The sequence below is a fragment of the Lepisma saccharinum genome, chromosome 20, assembly GCF_977018435.1.
Source record: "Lepisma saccharinum chromosome 20, izLepSacc3.1, whole genome shotgun sequence".
NCBI lineage: Eukaryota > Metazoa > Arthropoda > Insecta > Zygentoma > Lepismatidae > Lepisma > Lepisma saccharinum.
The window spans coordinates 1,993,344-2,014,345 of record NC_139248.1 but is presented as its reverse complement, the minus strand read 5'-3'; the positions used below and the strand labels follow the sequence as shown (position 1 = coordinate 2,014,345).

Sequence of the window (21,002 nt, the reverse complement as noted above, 5' to 3'; positions counted from 1 at the left end):
TTCAATTGTCTTGGACAGTCAGATCACCAGGGATTTAGGTCAGGATGCAAGGCAGGATCTTGCAAGTATTGCGGCGAGAAACATAATTCCCTTCTTCATGAAGATAAGAACAGCAGAGAACGTCAAACACAGAAGCAGCCCAGTAAATCCAGAAGTAAATCGGCAGTAGGCGATGATACTCGTTTTCAGGATAATGATGTCCAGACTAAAGCAACATATTGTTCTGTCAAGAACAGAGAAACTTCGCAAGTTCTCCTAGCCACAGCAGTCATAAAAATCAAGAACGCATACGGCGAGTGGCTCCCATGTCGTGCACTTTTGGAGCCTCGCAGAGTAACATTATGACAGAGCATCTTGCTCAGCAGCTACGTATCAAGAAACAAAAACGCCGAATTCCAATCCAAGGGATAAATGAAGCTACAGTGCAAGCCTTTCACACCATGGAGACGCAGATTAAATCCAGCATAAGTGGATTCACCATGGATATATCTTGTTCCATCTTGCCAAACATCACAGGTTCGATGCCAGCGCAGAGGCTCGAAACTTCCACATGGGGAATTCCGAGTGACATACATTTAGCAGATCCTAGCTTCCATACACCTGGCAACATTGACCTACTTCTGTCTGCAGATGTGTTCTACACGATTCTCAAGCCAGAAAAACTTTCAAGAACAGGAAACTATCCAGCGTTGCAAAACACTGAATTTGGGTGGATTGTAGCAGGAAGGATTCCCAATGCACCATCTACGAACGGACCTTCGAAGTCATTCTTTGTTCGCACAGAAGATACAGTCAATTTCCATTTACAGAGATTTTGGGATTTGGAGGAATTCCATGATAAGTTGCCTTCGCCAGAAGAAATCGCCTGTGAAAAACATTTCCAGGAAACTACATCTCGTGATCGAGAAGGTCGATACACAGTCAAACTACCCTTGAAGAAGGACAGATCCGTTCTTGGGGATTCTCTGCAAACAGCGATTTCACGATTTAACCAATTAGAAAGAAGACTTGATCGGAACATGGAATTGAAAAGAGAGTACACAGAATTCATGGTCGAGTACCAACAACTCAAACACATGCAACCAATTGGGACATTGGAAGATGTATCCAGAGACAAGGAGACAAGGTACTACATTCCACATCACTGTGTGATCAAGGAATCAAGCAAACCTACACGTTTAAGAGTGGTTTTTGATGGAAGCTCGCCCACAACTACGGGGGAATCGTTGAACAGTATACAAATGATTGGTCCCACGATACAAGAAGAATTGTTTTCAATCCTGCTCAGATTTCGTAGTCACAAAATCGCACTGACTGCAGACACGGCTAAAATGTATAGGCAAATTAACATGCATTCAGAAGACAGACCACTTCAATGCATCTTATGGAGAGCATCACGTGACGAACCAATCCATGTTTACAGTTTGAACACAGTCACTTATGGATTAACTTCAAGTTCATTCTTGGCCACAAGATGCCTCAAGCAGTTGGCAGAAGATGAATCATCAAATTTCACAGTAGCCACTCATGTCTTGACACATGACTTCTACGTTGACGATTTTCTGGGAGGAAATCATTGCATTGAAGGTGCAATAAAGCTGCGTGAAAGTCTCACAGAATTACTCCAGAAGGGAGGATTCAATCTACGTAAATGGTGCTCCAATAGCAAGGCAGTGTTGCAATCTATTCCAGAAGAATTGAAGGCAGTACAGGATCTAGTGCAATTCGACACAGAAGGCACAAAAACATTGGGAATTTCATGGCGCCCATCCACGGACGAATTTCTTATGGACAGCAAGGTCGCCACAACAGTGGATGTAGGCTCGTTGAAGATCTTCTCAAAGCGCCAAGTTGCCAGCATAATTGCACAAGTGTTCGATCCAATCGGACTAATATCGCCAGTGGTGATAACATACAAGTCATTCCTGCAGCAGTTATGGCTCCACAATGTAGGATGGGATGATCCGCTTCCTATAGATTTGCAGAAAACATGGCTTCGTCTTCATTCGCAGCTCACATGTATTAACGAAGTAAAAGTACCACGCTTCGTTTTGGCTCCAGGAGACATCCATAAAGTTCAAATTCACGGTTTCTCTGATGCATCAGAGAGAAACTATGGCAGTGTTCTCTTCGTAAGATCAATTGATTCAGAGGGTCACATAAGTGTGAACTTATTGTGTTCAAAGTCCAAGGTGGCTCCGGTGAAGAGAACCACTCTTCCACGTTTGGAATTATGTGCGGCAGTTCTACTAGCCAAACTGGTACACAAAGCATTGTCCATACTGCGTCTATGTATAGACACCATTCACCTATGGACCGACTCAAAAATCGTCCTAGCTTGGCTGGCGTCACCAGCCAGTAAATGGAAACCTTTTGTTGCCAACCGGGTTGCTATGGTACAGGAACTCACACAAGTCAGTGATTGGAAGCACGTTCCGTCAAAAGACAATCCTGCAGATCTGATCTCACGAGGAGTCGATGCAAAAACTATCAGATCACTTCAGCTTTGGTGGCACGGACCCACCTGGCTCCAACAAGACGAGACACAGTGGCCATCCTCGATTTTAGCATTCAGTCCAGACGACAACACTATTCCAGAGCAGCGTAAGGTAGCAGCTACCTAATTGGTCACTCATGTAACAACTGAAGAAGAAATTATATGTAGATATTCAAGTTTATCCAAGCTACTGAGAGTAGTGTCACTCTGCAAAAGGTTCATCAGCAATTGCAGAAACTCAAGAGAGAAAAGGAGTGAAGAGCTTACCACCTTTGAAATTCAAGGCGCCACACTTGCCTGCATCAAGATAACACAACGTGCATTCTTCTCTCAGGAAATCAAGGATTTGTCTGACAAGCAGCAAGTACACAACAAAAGCATTTTGAGGAACCTTCATCCATTTCTCGACAATGAAAAAGTAATTCGTGTCGGAGGAAGATTGGAAAACAGTGAATTGGAGTTTCAAAGCAAACATCAAATTATTCTTCATCCGAAGAGTCATTTCGCGAAAATTCTGATAGCATCAGAACACAAGAGACTTATACATGCTGGTCCACAGCTTCTCATATCATCACTTCGTGAGAAATACTGGATACCTCGCATACGACAGGTGGTCAAACAGATCATTCACCAGTGCAACATATGCTATCGTTTGAAGGCTTCAGCCGCCCAGCAGCTGATGGGGCAGTTACCCTCCAGTAGAGTGAGACCCAGCAAGGCATTCCATCACGTAGGCGTTGATTACGCAGGGCCATACCACATCAAGACCGGAGCCGCAAGAAGCAGATCCACAAGAAAATGCTACATTGCAGTTTCACTTGTCTTGCCACAAGGGCAATTCATCTAGAGATTGTCTCAGACTCGACATCACAAGCCTTCATCGCAGCTCTACTACGCTTCACCGCGAGAAGAGGAAAGTGTGCAAGTATTTTTAGCGACAATGCTACGACGTTCCATGGTGCTAAAAATGAATTGCAGGAATTACGTAAACTCTTTCAATCACAAGAGTTCAGCAAGGACATCAACAGATTTGCAGCAGAAGAGAATTTCCAATGGAAGTATTCTCCACCACGCAGTCCATCATTCGGCGGGATTTTTGAAAGTGCAGTGAAGTCTATGAAATACCATCTTCGCAGAGTAGCAGGAAACGCCGTGCTAACATACGAAGAACTAGTAACTCTGCTATGCCAAATAGAGGCCTGCCTCAACTCCCGTCCTCTTTCCACACTCCCTGATTCTCATGATGAATTCAGCTACATTACCCCTGGTCATTTTCTTATTGGAGGTCCTCTAACCTCATTTCCTGAACCAAACATTACAGATCTGGCTGCCAACAGATTATCCAGATGGCAGCGCATACAGCAGTTCCAGCAGCGAGTATGGAGGAAGTGGTCTCAGGACTACCTGCATAGTCTGCAGCAGCGACAGAAATGGACAGCCGTTCAGTCGAATTTGAAGCCTGGCACACCAGTGCTATTGAAGGAGGACAATATTCCACCACTCTCGTGGAGAGTCGGCGTCGTCCAAGAAGTGTTTCCGGGAAGGGATAACCTAGTGCGCGTAGTCACCGTTCGTACTAGAGACGGAGTCTACAAGAGAGCATTAAACAAAATTGTGCCTTTACCACATTGGGAAGAAGACGCTCCATGAGCTAAAACATTGACAATGTATCCCCTAGTGTTAGGTTGGATGTGAACATTCCAACGGGGGGGAGTATGTTGGAGATTTATCTATAAAAGTAACCATGTTTATTCTTTCTTTATATATTTTATATTGCATATAGCTTCAATTGTTTATTTGTGTATTTTAAATGCCTTAAGTAACCTGCACTCCCATTGGCTAATTCAATCTTAGCGCGGTGTCTAGTTGCCGCCATTTTAGCGCGGTAGTTACTTCCAGCCAGTGTGCGTAGAGAGGCCACTCGGGACACAGCCAGAAACCGTCGCGGACAATTATGGATACCGTAAGCCCAACGTGGCTACGTTTCATTAGTGGCGCGTTGTTGTAACACCAGATGCAACTTCGTGTAAACAGTTTTCCCTAGACAGGAGTGCATGGGAAGTGTAATCAAGTGTTATGTGCATATACCTTATAATACATATAGTTATCAGTGTGTGTGCCTGTGTTTTCTTTACAACTACCAAGAGGATCGCGGTGAACTTTGCCCTGTAGCGACACAATCCATACCAGAGAGATGTAAGTGGTACCTACAATTTCACTTACATTTAGATCCTACCGGTTTGAATCATCATTCATTTCTGGTCCTTCACAGCCGGACAGGTTCTACATTCAGTTTTGGTCCTGTACGGTCCGGAACGCAAACAGTACCTTTTTCTTTTTACACTTTCTGTTCACGATAGCCCCACTATCCATTCACGGGGTCGAGGTATGCCTACGATGTTAGGTTAGGCCTGTTAGGTTAGGTTCCATTAGTACTCATTTCACCCCTAAATATGTGCTTCATCATCTAAAAAATCCTCAGTACGTTCAATTGCGCATATCCGGACAACATCGGTTTTTCGCGAGTTACTCCTTCAGGAAATTTTTGCTCGCTTTGGGATTTACTTTGTTGAATTCCTTATAAAATACACTTTCCAACGATATATGACACGTATTCCTTAGGAAAAGGACGTAAACTAGAGTCTTACCTTACATTGGAAAAAAACCCGCTCACACGTCATCTTGTCAAACTTCCGCGTGGTTGCTACACTGTGAGGGGGTTACATAACCGAACGCACGGAACATTTGATTCACGTAGTCGACGGTAATGGCGGCACGAGCTATCGTACAACGGAGATGCATGATTGACGAAAAATACCTTATTTACAGGCAAAATACGTTGCACGATTCTAAAAAACAATTTCCCCGGCTTCAGAACGTCCTCAAGAACGCAATTCCGTAAGTACTTTCTCGTCTTTTCTCCTGTAAATTTTAAGAAATCCGTCTCCGGCTTATACTATCGTTACTTTACGATTAGTTTAGGCTAAATATATTTAATAAAACTTTGTAATGAACTGTGCAATGGGCAAAAATTAATATTTCCCAGAATCTGCAGCGAAAATCTGATCGTAACGCAAGAAAGGGGGAAGCTTGCACAATCATCTACCTACATGATTCAAGAGATTTGCTCCCAGCGACGTTGTAGAGCAGTTGGTAGTTAAAATGCTCATGAATTAACTTCTTTTTTACCCCTAAAGAATAGGACGTCGCGGGTACGAATCCAACTCCTTACAGTTTCTTTTTAGTGTGGCAATTATATTAGTAACATGAACTGTAGTAATTAAATGAAATAATTTTGTTTCAAAATCATTGTAAAATAAATTAAATGTGAAGTTCGATTAATGTTCTTATCTGCTCAGCTGTTCAACTTTTCCTTTCACGCTGGCGTTTCAAGGTATGCGATTAAAATATGAGATTTATTTCACAGCCTACTATGACTGATTAACAATTTAAAGTACGAATGTTCCACTCAAGTCAGTAAGTAGCCTACTCTCTGCTTGTGCTCAAGAGCAATGTTATCACATTAACGACTTATGGACTTAGAGAATCTTTTCAGGGCGGTCAGGTAATATGTGGAGAAGTGTACAAAACTCCATCGGAGCCTGTATTGTCTTTCTGCAAGTCAGCATAGCATTAAGAACCTTACAAAATACACGAGTGATAAAAGAAATGAAATTAACAGATTCCATGTGTCAAAACTCTAATAAGGAACTTTTTATTGGCTTCATTTAAGATATAACAGAACAGTATCCTCTTCTCAAACCATGCTTTAAAGCAACGATTCTAGCATACTACAAACGTGACAGCTTTTCCTTCCATGTTTCAAATTTCACCTGGAGCACGTCTTTCTTCTACTAATCTAACACTACGCTTCTGCTGAACCAGCAACCCTACAGTAAGATCCAAAATGCATGCAAAAGAAGTCACTACACAAATTGAGCACTCGAATATACACCGTGCATCTGAAGCTTGATTCACATCTACGCTCAAGTAACGCTCAGATCACCCTCCCCTCACGGTGCGGTCAAATATTGTTGAATGATTTTTAAATAGAAGCATTCACATCTGACAGTCCGGTCAAGATTCGCTTCGATCATGCTCAGCTCGCACTTCGGTCACGATCAGGTGGAATGAATATTTGACTGGAGCGTGAAGAGGCGCAGCTTGACTTTCCGAAGCTTCATCGTTCATGTGAACGTGTGTAACGCTCAACCCATCGTTAAGTAGCAGTCTTCAAGCCGTTGCAGAGGATACGTAACCCAGTTTTGTGCATAGAAGATGATCGGGCTGAAGTCAAAGACCTATTGAAACACAGAGAAAGGCGAGTATTGATTAAATTGATTGACGCAAAAAAATCCCAAAATATTTTCCTCTCAATTCTGTTTGTAAAACATCGGTCAAAATATGTGCGTAACAACCGGGTCCTTGAAATTAGGCTTAGAACCTGATGTTTATCTGTCACATGTTGTATCGGAAATTTTCTGATAAAATAAATGGTCAACAATGTCGATATGAAACAATGAGGCCGAAAATGTTCATGTCAAACCTAGACCGACAAAGTAGTGTTTACCACTGTTGACATTTACAGTTTTGCACATTGTAGCTACAAATAAACGTTTGCCGATTTCAAACCGAGAGTATATCAATAAACAGTATTATATTTTAATAGCCGACCTCCGTGGCTGAATGGTCCCGGGTTCGAATCCCGGATTGGGCACGAGTGTTTGTGAGTATCCATTCATCAATTTCATGATATCATTACTCATCCCCATCTTCGCAAATTAGCCAAAAGTGGAACAAAAAGAGAGTAAAATAAACTAAATCCGTGGCCGAGTGGTTAGCACAACGCGCTACGACGCCAGGTGCTCCGAATTCGAATCCCGGCCTGGGCATGGCTGATCTCTGAGATGTCCCTTCATCCATTTCGTCATATCTCAACGCATCCTCAACCTCGCAATTAGTCAAAACTGACAGAAAAGCGAAGTAAATCAACCAAATCAATCAATTCCCATTTTCGCAATTTTTTTCTTGTTTATTTTCTTCGAATTAATGGCAGTGCTGTTACAGAAAAGCTCGTCGTTGAAAATCCCTGTAAACAATGTAGTTAGCACAATCGGCAGGCTTTGTATACAGACCAGACTCACGTTGATCCTACCTTGACCGCAGTGAAGCTTGACCGCTAGTGTGGATACCCTTTGAACGTGTGCGGAGCTTGAGGGGGCAGTAACCTGAGCGTTGCTTGAGCGTAACCAATCTGCTTCCATTCTCGTACGTTCCTTTTTTTTTTTTTTTTTTTTTGCAACTGGGATGCATATTCCACTTCATCTTGGCGTTGGATTTATCCGTGGCAATGTTAAGAAAATGAATTAACATAAATCTGTAATTTGGTCGAGGACTAAGAAATAACAGAGATTTTTTAGTGGAAACGAATGTTCCGTTGCGATGATTCTGTACGCGTACTAATTGCTGCTTACGTCCCGCAAGCAGCAGCAAAAGCTCCGCAACCTGGAAAAAACGGCCTTTCCTTTTGGGTCTCCAGCCTCTGGGATCGCAGGAAGCACATACGTACAAGAATCGGCAAGGAAATGTCTCCTGCAGGGAGGGAGAAATCAAGTGGTTGAATGGATTGCAGGTTGTTCGAGATCCAAGGAATACACATTGAAGAGCTCTGATCTCAGCGAGCCGGTTCTCTGTTGATGATAACTACATCTGTAGGGATTGGTGGGAACTGCGCGCAGATATTGAATATACAACGTACCATGTCGAGCACCGAGTCCATTGGAACTTCTGGGATGTGCGTTGGATGTTACCTTTTTATGTCGGTGACAACAATCACGCTGGATGAGGTGGTGGATTCCGTGTCCTCGGTAGCGTTCTTCAAAGCAGGAACCTTCTGCTCCTTGCGCTGGTGCAGCTTGGGGAGGTTGTCTGTCTCCTTCCGTCGTTGGTTCCAGAGGCGTTAATGGGAACCTCTAAGATTTTAAGGCTACAGCACTTACTGTGACTTACCTTATGGACTGCAAATCGACTTCCCGCGTTTCGTACTGAACTGGTAACCTCGGTATCCCCAGCATCTCGGGATGGATACGTGGGAGCCGCTGATATCTGTCCGTATTATTACGGTTGTTGACCTGTTCCATTGCAAGCATGGCCAGCTGGAAGAAAGCATAAGTTTTAAAGCTAACCTTCAACATTATACACACGCAAATTAATATTCAAATATAGTGTGTTTTCACTCTGTGAACAGTGGTGGCGACTGGGTTCCAAAATTGGGGGGGGGGGGGGCAAAGACAGTACATTTCCCTTTGTACATAAGATTTAGCATAGTGCGGGGGCAAAAGTGGCGAAAAGTGGGGGGCAACTGCCCCCACTCGCCCCACCGCCTAATCGCCGCCATTGTCTGTGAATGTTAATAACAGATAAACTATTAAAGATAACTTGACTGGACGTTTAGTATTTCAAGCTGCATTTGTGCGTGTGTAGACATTCTGTTGATTTTAGTTCCATTACAGTCCACCAGGTGGTAGGCATTACTTGGGTTAGTGTTTATGTTATAAATGTTGTAGTATCAGGGATTAGCAACCGCGAATGCAATAATGATGCAGCCAGTAGCGTACGCAGGATTTCATCAAGGGGGGTGTTATTTCGAAAACTTTCTACAAATTCACATTACCATTGTTTTATTATACTTTAATTAATAATATTAATAATAATAATAAATTAATATTTTTATAATTAATTAATTAATTAGTTTAATTACTACTAATAATTAATACTAATGCAGCTGCTATTTATGAAAGAAATAGAACAAAATTACATTTCTTTTGTTTCAAAATAATTGTCTAGTCAACGTTATTTGTATATGATAAGTGAGACATTTTAAGTGTGAAGAAAATCCATAAAAACAAGCAAATATATTAAATTTATTGAAATAATCGAAATATGAAACTCATTCAAGGAGCCGCGGTGGTCTAATCTGACAACCTCGTGGGAGATCCGGGTTCGATTCCCGGAATTGGTTGCAATTTATCCAGCCTTGTCTCCGCACCCAGCCTCATAGCAATGGGTACCTGAGAGCAACCTTGGGGGATGAAGGCTGCCGGAGCATGGTGCTGATCACATCACCTGCAAAATAGTTCGAGATCGAGGATCTTTGGGACCCACCACACCACTATGTGTGCCTTCATGGCACGGTGCTATATGCACGGGGGAATTTACATTACCTTTACCTATGGAACTCGCCCAGGATGATGATGAAGTGCGATAATACATGTTGCTAAATTCCACTGAGTCTATGTTTTCGTTGAAAAGTAAGTTTATAGACATTCCAACACATTTATCACTTCTAGGTGATTCACAAAGCACTTCTTCAACATTATTTAATGATGTGGATGTAGACTCAGCATCACTTGAGAGTTCACAAGGGGATGTGAAATCAGTACCGGGAAGAACGTTTGCAATAAGGACGAAGCAAGGAATTTTCACAATTCTCGCGAGAGTCACTGCGCGACTTTTTGCAAAAAAAAAATAAAAAAATATGCAAAATTGAACTTTGCGGCCGCTTAGATTGTGTTTGGAATGTTGTGTTTTTCTTCATTCTGCATGGGAATAATAATTCAAATTACTATTATTATTATTATTACTGTCGCAGATCTTTGACTGTGATAAATTAGCCATTTAAAATTTTTTTCTACAGCATTTTCCATAATATTCCAAAAGCTCAAGGGGGGGGGGGTTAAACCCGGTAACCCCCCCCTTGCGTACGCCACTGGATGCAGCACAATGATTGGAGGAAAAGGTGATAATGGAACCCCTCAAAATCAATAACCGCGTGGGGAGGATAAACCACGTCCTTACCTTCGTTCGCAGCGTATCTTCAGGAGGTCGAACCGAACAACTGCACCCGCCGTTGCAATGGCCATTTCGTGCACAATGGAATGAGACCGTGGGAAAGAGTGGACAATGAGATTGTCTTGCTCTAAGCTCTCGTCAAGCAGTTGCCTTGTCCTTTGGGTAATTTCGTCTTCTCCGTAAAGAACAAGCATGTATCTTGCCCTCTTTCTCTCCGTGGTGAACGTCTTGCGGACGATTTTGTACATGGCTTTGATTCTGCGGAGTATCTGATAACGCGTTATGTGGCCCAGATACTTGCTGATATATATTCTCTGGCGCCGCCAGGTACTTTTGGAGTGCTACGGAGTATTTGTAGAGATGCCCCTGTGAAAGGTGGAAAAGACGACTCTTAGATATCGGTCTATGTTGTATACCAAAAAATATCGCTATACCCAGGGAGGTTGTTTAACCGGCACTGGTCCCATGGAACTCCCCCTTGCTCCCTTGTCGTTTGGAGGATATTGTAACAATTAAAATTTGTTCAAAATACTGATTAATAGAGACCGGATGTTAGGCAAAATGCCTATTCTTTCCTGTTAGAGATTTGATGAAAACGAATGTTGCGAAGGCCAGGGGGGAGGGATTATCTTCATTTAAAGGCAATTTAATTTTGCCTATTTTGCCTATTTCATACGATATTGCCTATATTATTTCATAAATGCCAGATATTGCCTATTTTAGGCATTTTCTTTAAAATTGGGACGTGACTGAACTCGGTGCATACAATTTCCGGATGGTGTTAAGCATGAAGATGTGCTTTTGTTTGTAACAGATGCAGCGCCATATAGAACAAAGCAGCAACGGCCCTTAAAGTTATTTTCCCCGCTATGCTGCACATAACATGTCTCGCGCATGCTCTCCATCGAGTTGCAGAGGATATTCGTGTTTCATTTCCCGAAGTTGACTCTTTTATTTCCAATGCTAAGAAAACATTCCTTAAAGCACCATCCCGGGTTCTTTTGTTTAATGAAACAGCTCCTGAACTTGCTTTGCCTCCACAGCCAATACTAACTAGATGGGGTACTTGGATATGTGCTGCAGTACATTACGCGACCAACTATCAGAATGTGGCTGAAGTAATTAATTCCCTATCTGAAGATGATGCAACATCAATTGGCGTCTTTTGAACAATTCTGTTGTGCGAAACGACTTAGGATTCACCACCACCCATTATTCAAATTTGCCAAACACAGTAACATTACTGGAAGAGAGAAGTGAAACACTGATAAATTCTATGGACCGTTTTCATTCTCCAGTTGACCAAATTTGTGCTGTATCAGGTGCTAAAGGTCAGGCTGTTCGTGAGAAATGTCAGCGAGTTATGCAGCTAATAAGGATTTAGACATATTAAGGGCAATTCAACAAGTTCTGAAAGGTGAATACATACAAACTGAGTTAGATCCACATGTTCTCGCGTGCTTTAAGTATGCTCCGGTAACATCTGTGGAGGTTGAAAGATCTTTTTAAATTCTAAAAAATGTGTTGTCCGATCGCAGACATAACTTGTCAGTTGATCACCTGAAGAAATACGTTTTTGTGATGTGCAACCGTGCTTCTTATTCAGAGACTGCCAAACCATACAATACAAACGTGAAATGCATTTAAACAGTTTCTTAATTCGAACTGCTGTGTGGAATATAGTGTAAATTTTTTAACTGAAATAATAATAAAGTGTATATTTAAATAATTTGCGTACTGTTTGGAAGTAGCCAACAATTTATTTTGTCAGAATATTGTGTGTAGCCATTATTCAATGAAAAATTTTGGCCTTGCGTGACTCCTGTTTGCAGTGATTTATTAAGTACAATATTGAACTGCTGTCTCTAATGATGAGCTCCTGGTTTATTTTAAGCAACTATAAAGAATGTACAGGTATGTCTCTATATTTTTAAACACCTATTCTTTTTGTATGTCGATCTTCATTATTTTGAGTTAAATTTCATTGCCTTTTTTATTGCCTATTTGTATTTTAATGCCTATTTTACTGCCTATTTTGAAAATTATAAGTGCTTATTTGCCTGCCTATTTTATATGTTTTGAGTGCCTAAACATCCGGTCTCTACTGATTAATATTAGTGTGTAAGAATCCCACTCCAATTATATTAATCAATTTAGCAACATTTTGTTTGAAAATATTCACGAATTAGATCGGAATATTAAATTACATGTTATCGCAAAATTCACTGTTTTCCCACAAAACTGGTGCAAAATATGAAGACACTTGGAAGTTTGCATAATTTCCAGGATATGTCCAGGTGTCGCGCGGCATTTTCGTGGACGACGTAAAAAAAACAAAATACCGGGAAACTAACGGCCGGGTATCGGTAAATAAATTCCAATCGATACTTTCCGATAGCGATACATCGACATCGGTATCGGCTCAGCCTTGCTACATATTCATGAAAATTTAATTTTGATTTGATTTATTTTACTTCGCTTTTTGTGCCACTTTTGGCTAATTTGCGAAGATGGGGATGAGTGATGATATGATGAAATTGATGAACAGACATAACAAACGTTCATGTCCATGCCAGGATTCGAACCCGGGACCCCTGGCGTCGCAGCGCGTTGTGCTAACCACTCCGCCACGGGGGCCGGCATGAAAATTTAATGACACAGTAATTGAACACACATGTGTATGTGGTTAATGTAGGCTATTATACAATGAATATTATTAATATGCTGGAAACTGTATATATAGCTTACAAATCATTTTAATTTTTGTAACACACACACATGCACAAAGTTGGAGCCCCCAGCAGGAGTCGACATATTTAAAACATCACATTTTAAACTTTTAGAACACACTTTTTTCTTACATGTGTTTAAAACACTTCTACAACTGCATAATATACAGATGGAACAAGTTTGTTCCGTTCTTAAGGTACATTGTTGTATGTTAATTTTGATTACAGGCCCCATGTATATTGCAGGCCCTGATTGCAATGAAAAAGTCACCTCACAATATTAGTGTCGAGGTATGCCAAATGGAAAGGGAAGTAGATATGGGAAGGCACTAACCAGACTGAAGCCCCTGAGGATTGGTGGACTAAGATTCCTTGTTGGTAGCTGAGGTGGTGATGTGGGTCTACGTGATGATGCTGCCACGAGGTCTGGAATCTTGGGAAATTCCATCTTCCCTGCAAATCACAAAAAGTGCTCCGTAAATGTTTCGGAAGGCTCTTTTATAACACACTGACATGTTCATTTCACTAGTTCTACATTGCGAACAATATAAGGATCGTATTTGCAAATAAACTACGTCACCACCCTGCAAATTCCCTGATGGTTCTCTAGCATAAAGATTTTCTACGATTACGTATTTTGTTCGAAACCAGAATGGGTTTCTTCGGCTACTTACTTTCTCACTTTCCCACGAACTTTTATTGGGTCACTTGTCACTATTTTCACTAGGTCCCGTATTTAATACAAAAAATAATAGAATCATTAAAAATTAGGCTAGAAACAAGAGTAGAATATCTTGATAAGCATGAAAATTCACCAGATTTCCTGGAATCAAAGCTGTTATTCTGAAACTTTCGTACCGGATAGAAACAAATGAGTTGCTTTTAAAGAAAACAAAGAAAAACATTGAGAAATGTCCATTCTCCAGTAAAAACATAAAAAGTAAGATAATGTTCTTAAAAATATTTGAAATGCACTAAAATGCTATGAAACCCTCCCAAAAATGCAATACCCAGCAAAATCGACAACAAATGCCCTTCAAAGGTGCTTCCTTTGACTTCTTTTGAACATCTAATTGATCACAGATGGTTTTGATTGATTGATTGATTGATTTGGTGTTTTAAGTTCACTTTATGCACAGTAAGGCTAATCGGGACTGTTCCTACAGTTTAAAGTGGGATCCGAACCACTATGCGCCTCCACCAGGAATCGAACCCGGGACCCCTTCATTACAAGGCGACGACGAAGAGCACAGATGAAAATGCATCCAAAACCTAGCCTTAATTGGGATTTAAGCAATGTGCCTAAGCCTTAATTCAAAAGATAAGTGCTAAGTATCTCTAAGTAATCTCTGGCCTCAATGCAGACAGAGGCCGTGTCCGAAAGGTGCAAGACCGTGTTGCTGGCTTTCTACCTCCGCGATTTGAAACAAACGAACAACGAGTGTGGAAATCACGTGAGCGAGTCAGCTTCCATCTGCACTGCGAGATATGCACTTGCGTACTCCTTTCGAACTGTGCTAGGTGACGTCACTTCCGCCAAAAGCATGCTTCAAGTACATACTTCGTACCTTTCGGACAGAGCCTCAGTCTGAATGCCTCTCTCTCTGTTTGTGTCACTGTCACTCAAGAGATCCTTAACAGATCTACACCAAGAAAAATACATTCAGAATGAAAGTAAAATTAATGTGTATATATGAAATGTGAATGTGAATAAAAAGTAAACAGAATTTTTATACATAGTAAAGTAACCTCAACTACAACGTATCTTGTAATTTACTAACATTTTGAACCAATTGCTAAAGGAGTTAGTTTGGTAATTTAGAAGTGTCTGACCAGTGGCGGCGATTGAGAACCAAAACTAAGGAGCAAGGGAAGGTGACTTAGTAGACAAGGTTTAGCATTAAGACGCCTTGTGTGGGGGCAACTGCTCCTTTCTCCCCTAATCCTTGCCACTGTGTCTGATGCATACAAAAGCAACAAATTAATTCCTTTTATTATTTAATTTATTTATAAAATAGCCTGTATATTTTTAAATGTTCAGAATTAATAACGTAATAATGCATGGGGGAAGAGAGAAAGAGAGAGAGAGAGAGAGAGAGAGAGAGAGAGAGAGAGAGAGAGAGAGAGAGAGAGAGAGAGAGAATTAAGATCTTTCTCCCCCAAGAGTGTTCAATGATTTCGCACCCAGGCTTACTTTACATGGAGAATAGTTAACTTACACGGCAGGCCCCTTCGGGACAGGGATGGGTTACGAACATAAAACCACGACGAGGCATCACTCTCCATTTTTCTCTGCAGCTTCAAGGTTTCTACTTTCCACGTGAAGTAACAGGGCTCTCACGTTGCGTGACGTTGCGATTCTGTGAAACAGAAGAGAATGCCAATCAAGAAATAAGAAGGAAACATACAACGGTTACGTTTACAGCGATAGTCCGAATTCTAATTTGCATAATTTCAAACAAATGAACAACAACGGTCGGTTTTCCCCCTCCACGCAATCCCGTTCCCTCGCACGTGTTCATTGGTGGAGCCCTCTCGAGTCACCCTTTGCTCAGAGACTTGTTTTGCTTCGCTCGCTCCAGAGATTCCCGGGACAGAGTATACTTGGATATATTTGTCACCTACAGCCACACAACAGACCTGACGTCAATTTCTTTGATTACATTATAAGTTTCTAAAAAGTGTGCTTTTAGGTTCCTAAAATAGGCTCCAAAAATCCTAAAATAGGCTCTAAAAATCCTAAAATAGGCTCTAAAAATCCTAAAATAGGCTCCAAAAATCCTAAAATAGGCTCTAAAAATCCTAAAATAGGCTCCAAAAATCCTAAAATAGGCTCCAAAAATCCTAAAATAGGCTCTAAAAATCCTAAAATAGGCTCTAAAAATCCTAAAATATGCTCTAAAAATCCTAAAATAGGCTCTAAAAATCCTAAAATAGGCTCTAAAAATCCTAAAATAGGCTCTAAAAATCCTAAAATAGGCTCCAAAAATCCTAAAATATGCTCTAAAAATCCTAAAATAGGCTCTAAAAATCCTAAAATAGGCTCCAAAAATCCTAAAATAGGCTCTAAAAATCCTAAAATAGGCTCCAAAAATCCTAAAATATGCTCTAAAAATCCTAAAATAGGCTCCAAAAATCCTAAAATAGGCTCTAAAAATCCTAAAATAGGCTCTAAAAATCCTAAAATAGGCTCCAAAAATCCTAAAATAGGCTCCAAAAATCCTAAAATAGGCTCTAAAAATCTTAAAATAGATTCAAAAAATCTTAAAATTAGGCTCGAAAATCTTAAAGTTTAGGTCCCAAAATGCTTAAAATGATTCAAAATTCCGAAAAATACTGATTAGGCACAATCGTTAAAGAACAAAGTTTCAAAACAACCATTAGAAATTTTAATAACATCCAAATATTAATTTGCTAACCAGATTTTCACTGGAAAACAACATTTTCAAAATTATGCCCAAATTATTGTAATACTATACTTGTGCTGTGAGCAAAAGTTACTTATTGATTTGAAGATTGAATTACTTTTGTGAAATTTGCTGCACAAACAACCTTTTTCATGTTTTTCACAGTAAAATCTCCATCTTTTGTCTGTGAGGATGATCTTATACGCCGAAAATGATATTTCAACAGAAACAGTCGGTGGTGCAAATTTGAATGCAGGAACGTTACTTCGCAAGGAGTGAATGCCACGAAGCACCGAACTGACGAGAAATTGAAGAAGACCGCACGGATCAGAAGTTTGTACTTCGGACTGTGCGGATAACATTGCCGTCAGGCATTTTGCTTTGTTTAGAGCTTCAAAGAAAATCATAGACTTTGGGGGAGGGTAATAGACAGAGAGTAGGTTTCAAACACAAAAATAATGCGTAATTTAAACGTTTTCTACCATACCAGTCATGACAACACGCTGCTCTTTTGTACTACTGCTGAATGTAAACAAAGATCTATCCTACTTAGAGCGACCATATTGGAAGCGACACTAGCGCTCAGGTGGTAATTTTAATCGCGAATAGTGTGTGTTCCGTGTGTTCTTTTATTTTAAATAATGTCACTCTCAAAACCTAGCACCAGTAGTACAGGCCCCAAGAGTTCAAAATCTAAAGAGTGACTCGGAAATGAGTGAAATCAGTGACACGGAGACCGAGGAATACGACGAGAGCGGTGATGAATAAATACCTTCAAGCTTCTTTCAGGTATGGGTTTCTCGTATATGCTACACTACAGTGATATATTATAATCCTGTGTAGAAATATTCACTATATTATTTCACTGTACTCATATATACTGTGCATGCATTATCAAAATAATGGACACATCGAGAATTTTCTGTCCTTCCCTTGCGCTAGCAGTTAGTTTGGCAGCAGCGCAGTAGCACTGGCTGGACCGAACTCATGTTCCTTCTAAAAGCGTGCGCCGTATAGACAGGGCCATTGGACTCTCAAGAAGGCAAGAATTGTATGGGAAGTGATTCTCAAAACTAAGCGAATAAAAGGACAGTATATTTTATCATTTACAAGGGCCCTCATCCGCTTACAATTTTGAAAATTACTTTCAGTAATTCTTGTCTTCTTGGACAGGAGGTTCATTAAACTTTTTGGTGTAGAAACAGACAGAGCGTCCACCTACCACGTTTGAAAGAAGAGCATAGGCAGACATGAAAGTAATTTTCAAGTACGTAAGGACGACAGTCGATGTGAACATTGAGCAACGTGTGACTGAGAAATACAATCGTAACAAAGGACAGGATTCTTCAGGAAACAGTAATTTTATAAAACTTCCTATCATTAACTCAGTTCATCCTTTTATCCTCTTTTGTTTGTTATACTTTTGTATTATTCTTGTTTTATATCGCTTTTCTGCCACTTGTAGATAATTGCGACGATGAAGATGAATGATGATCATATTAAATCTATGAAGGGATGCTTACAAAAAAAAACAGCCATGCCCAGGTGTCTACTCGAACTTGAAATGTTTGGTACCGAGTGTATGAGTGGACCACTCAACGACTTCGGTCTTCGAGGCTACGGTTTCAGTTGCAACATGCAGTATAATTACGTTTCTACTACTACTACTTAAAAAGCCCCCTTGATACATGAGATACTACAAATAATTTCAGGCATACCCTCGAATTTTGATTGCCTGGCACTTTTTTAAACTAAGTAATGAAGTGACGTTTATATTCATATTAGGCCTACGACTAGCTCGAACTAAAAACTCTTGTGAAATACTGTGTATATGTTATCCTTGTGAAGTGAGAAACTTCATATTTTGCTAAGAAAATATGCATGAAAAATTATATTTGTAGCTACTACTTGAAGAATTCAAATTATTATGATGGAATTTCAACTTACGTATACTCTGCATATAACGTGGTATATAGTTATCGCAGAGGAGTTTTTGTCTCGCAGTCAATTTATTTTTAGTTGAGGAACTCGAGAGTAAGTTGGAAATATTTAATGACCCACGTTGTGGTGTGCTGTTCGATTAATCAGAATTGGAGTGAGAGAAATCTGTAGTTAAGGTCATTCAACACGTCAATTTGTAACTGTGAATGCAAGTTTTCTTTGATTTAGCGGGAAATCAGTCGGCTATTGTTGTAAGTAATAAATTGAAACATATATATTTTCTGCTCGAGTAGGAATCCACAGCCCTTATCCGATCAATCAGTTTCTGTGTTTGAAACTTCTGTCTAGGAAAGCTACATACAATTTGCTTTTAATAACAGCAGCTTCAAAATAACCTTTCCATTCTTGTCTGGCAAAGTAATGTTTGATTTTGATTTGTTATATTTAACTTTGGTTTTCTGCCACTTTTGGCTAATCGCGAATACGAGGATGGGTGATGCAATGACAAAATTGATGAAAGGACATCACGAAGAAAATAATGAAAACAATACACAGGCTGGGATCTGAACTCGGGACCTTGTAACGAGTGCACTCACGGTCCCCGAAATGACGTGTCAATCATACCCCAGCACGGGGCCAAACGTCGTTATGTGTACGGGAAACCGGTCGTGACTCACGGTCCAGTTATCAAGTTCGGTACTGAGACGGTCGTTTATTGTCATACTATTGCGAGGCGGAGATTAATACCTTGAAATGTTACACTGTTTTGTTTACCTTTGATATGTAGATTCGAACAATCATAAAACACTAATAGCATAGTATCTGGTACCTGAAAAACGTCAAATAACAACACTTGACTTACTTGACTTAATTCCTTTCGTTCCTATTGGAACATAGGGCATCCACGAAGTGTCTCCATCTCACTCTATTGCATGCGATCTTCTTCATTTCTTTCCAACTTTTCCCCTGTTGTTTTCCTTCTTCTTCAACAGTACGTCTCCATGAGCTTTTGGGTCTTCCCCTTTTTCTAGCACCTTGAGGGTTCCAGTAAAGTGCTTGCTTTTCAATTGTGTTGTCTGCTTTCCTTAGTGTGTGCCCTATCCAGTTCCATTTTCTTCTTTTAATTTGGTTTTTAATCTGGTCTTCTGATGCTCGTATCCAAAGTTCTTGATTTGTGATTACTTCTGGCCAATGTACATTTAATATTCTCCTGAGACATCTGTTAATGAAAACTTGTAGTCTATTTGTGATTTCAGTTGTGACTTTCCAGGATTCTGCTCCATACAGCAATACTGATTTAACATTGCTTCTAAAAATCTTTAACTTTGTTTCTGTAGTTATAATCCCACTTTTCCATATTGGGTAGAGTTGTACAAAGGCCCCATTTGCTTTCTTGATGCGAAAAATAACAACACTGACGAACGGTAAAAAAGTGAATATATATTGTAACAAAAAAAAAAAAAAAAAAAAAAAAAAAAATAGCAATCAACAACTGTTTACAAAGGCTCCTCACTCTCACAACATTCACGCTATCTCTCTTTCACACACATGAGGTATTTTTACATGTGAAGTATGGGTACAAATCATGGATATCATTAACATATCATTCCTTTTAATTTTTAAACCTTTATGTGAATTTAGGGCATGTGTCTGCCAGCTCCTGTGCTCTTTTAAATTAACTTAAGTGCCAGCCCTCGGAAAGCGGTTAACTAAGACAATTGGGTCGGCGTGGTTAAATCTTTCGTTCGAATGAACGTATGCATCGAGTCGTAAGCACGACATATTACAAGTTTCTCGGACGGGGGTATTACACACAAGCCTCTCTCGTCCAATGAGAACAACTACACAATTACATAGGGATGCAAAAACTTATTGGTCTCCAGCTGCCGGAAATACACAGATCAATCGTCGGCGCGAGCAAAAATTACATAAAAAACCACTATGCAACAAATAATACTACTTCATGCGCACGACCTTGCAATAAAAATTACACTTTCCACAATTAAAAAGGACTCATCAGTCAAGTATTGACAAATTAAATGGCGCGACGGGGCGGTCGGTTACACAAAAAATGGAGCACACTTTGACAATTTACACTAAATATTAAAGAAATGAAATGGAGCTTCTAACGCTGAACGCAGACAATTAAATTAGAACATCTGAACATGAAATAACCCTTTTTTACAACAATACCAAAAATTGTCAGAGACGGAAATTAGGTTCGGGGTTTCCTGAGTTTCTGAAGTATACTGTACCAGACTCTGCTACATGGCGTGGTCCTTCATCTTTCCTGGACGCGGGACTTTCACACGGTTCCTTTGTGGCGAAATTGTCCTCCGAGGTCGATCGCGACGAAGAATAATTGCGACGATATGGTGTACTTGCACCTCCTCAGAACTTCGGGCGTTCCTCTTGTCACTAGCGTCGGGTGTACGTGGTCACGCGCCGGTTCGGAATCTCTCTGGTGACGGGCTTCGATTCGGCGTCGTTCTGGAAGCGTCGTTCTGGAGTCGTCCTTCAATCTCTCCCTCTGGCTTCGATCGGCGTCGTCCTGGAGTCGTCCTTCAATCTCTCTCT

General features: G+C 40.4%; 2 protein-coding genes across 2 annotated transcripts in view; both read left to right on the top strand.

The window, feature by feature from the left end:
- The window catches only part of LOC146003667 (uncharacterized), a 123,799-nt gene that overhangs the window by 3,371 nt on the left and 99,426 nt on the right, over nucleotides 1-21,002 (top strand). The window lies entirely within an intron of this gene.
- On the top strand, nucleotides 1,788-2,624 carry LOC146003775 (uncharacterized). Its single transcript, XM_083142187.1, has one exon. It carries the CDS (start codon nucleotides 1,788-1,790, stop codon nucleotides 2,622-2,624), a length of 837 nt encoding a protein of 278 aa, XP_082998313.1.

Excerpts from the sequence above, each read along its gene's own strand:
- LOC146003775 (XM_083142187.1), top strand. The coding sequence starts at position 1,788 with ATGGACAGCAAGGTCGCCACAACAGTGGATGTAGGCTCGTTGAAGATC.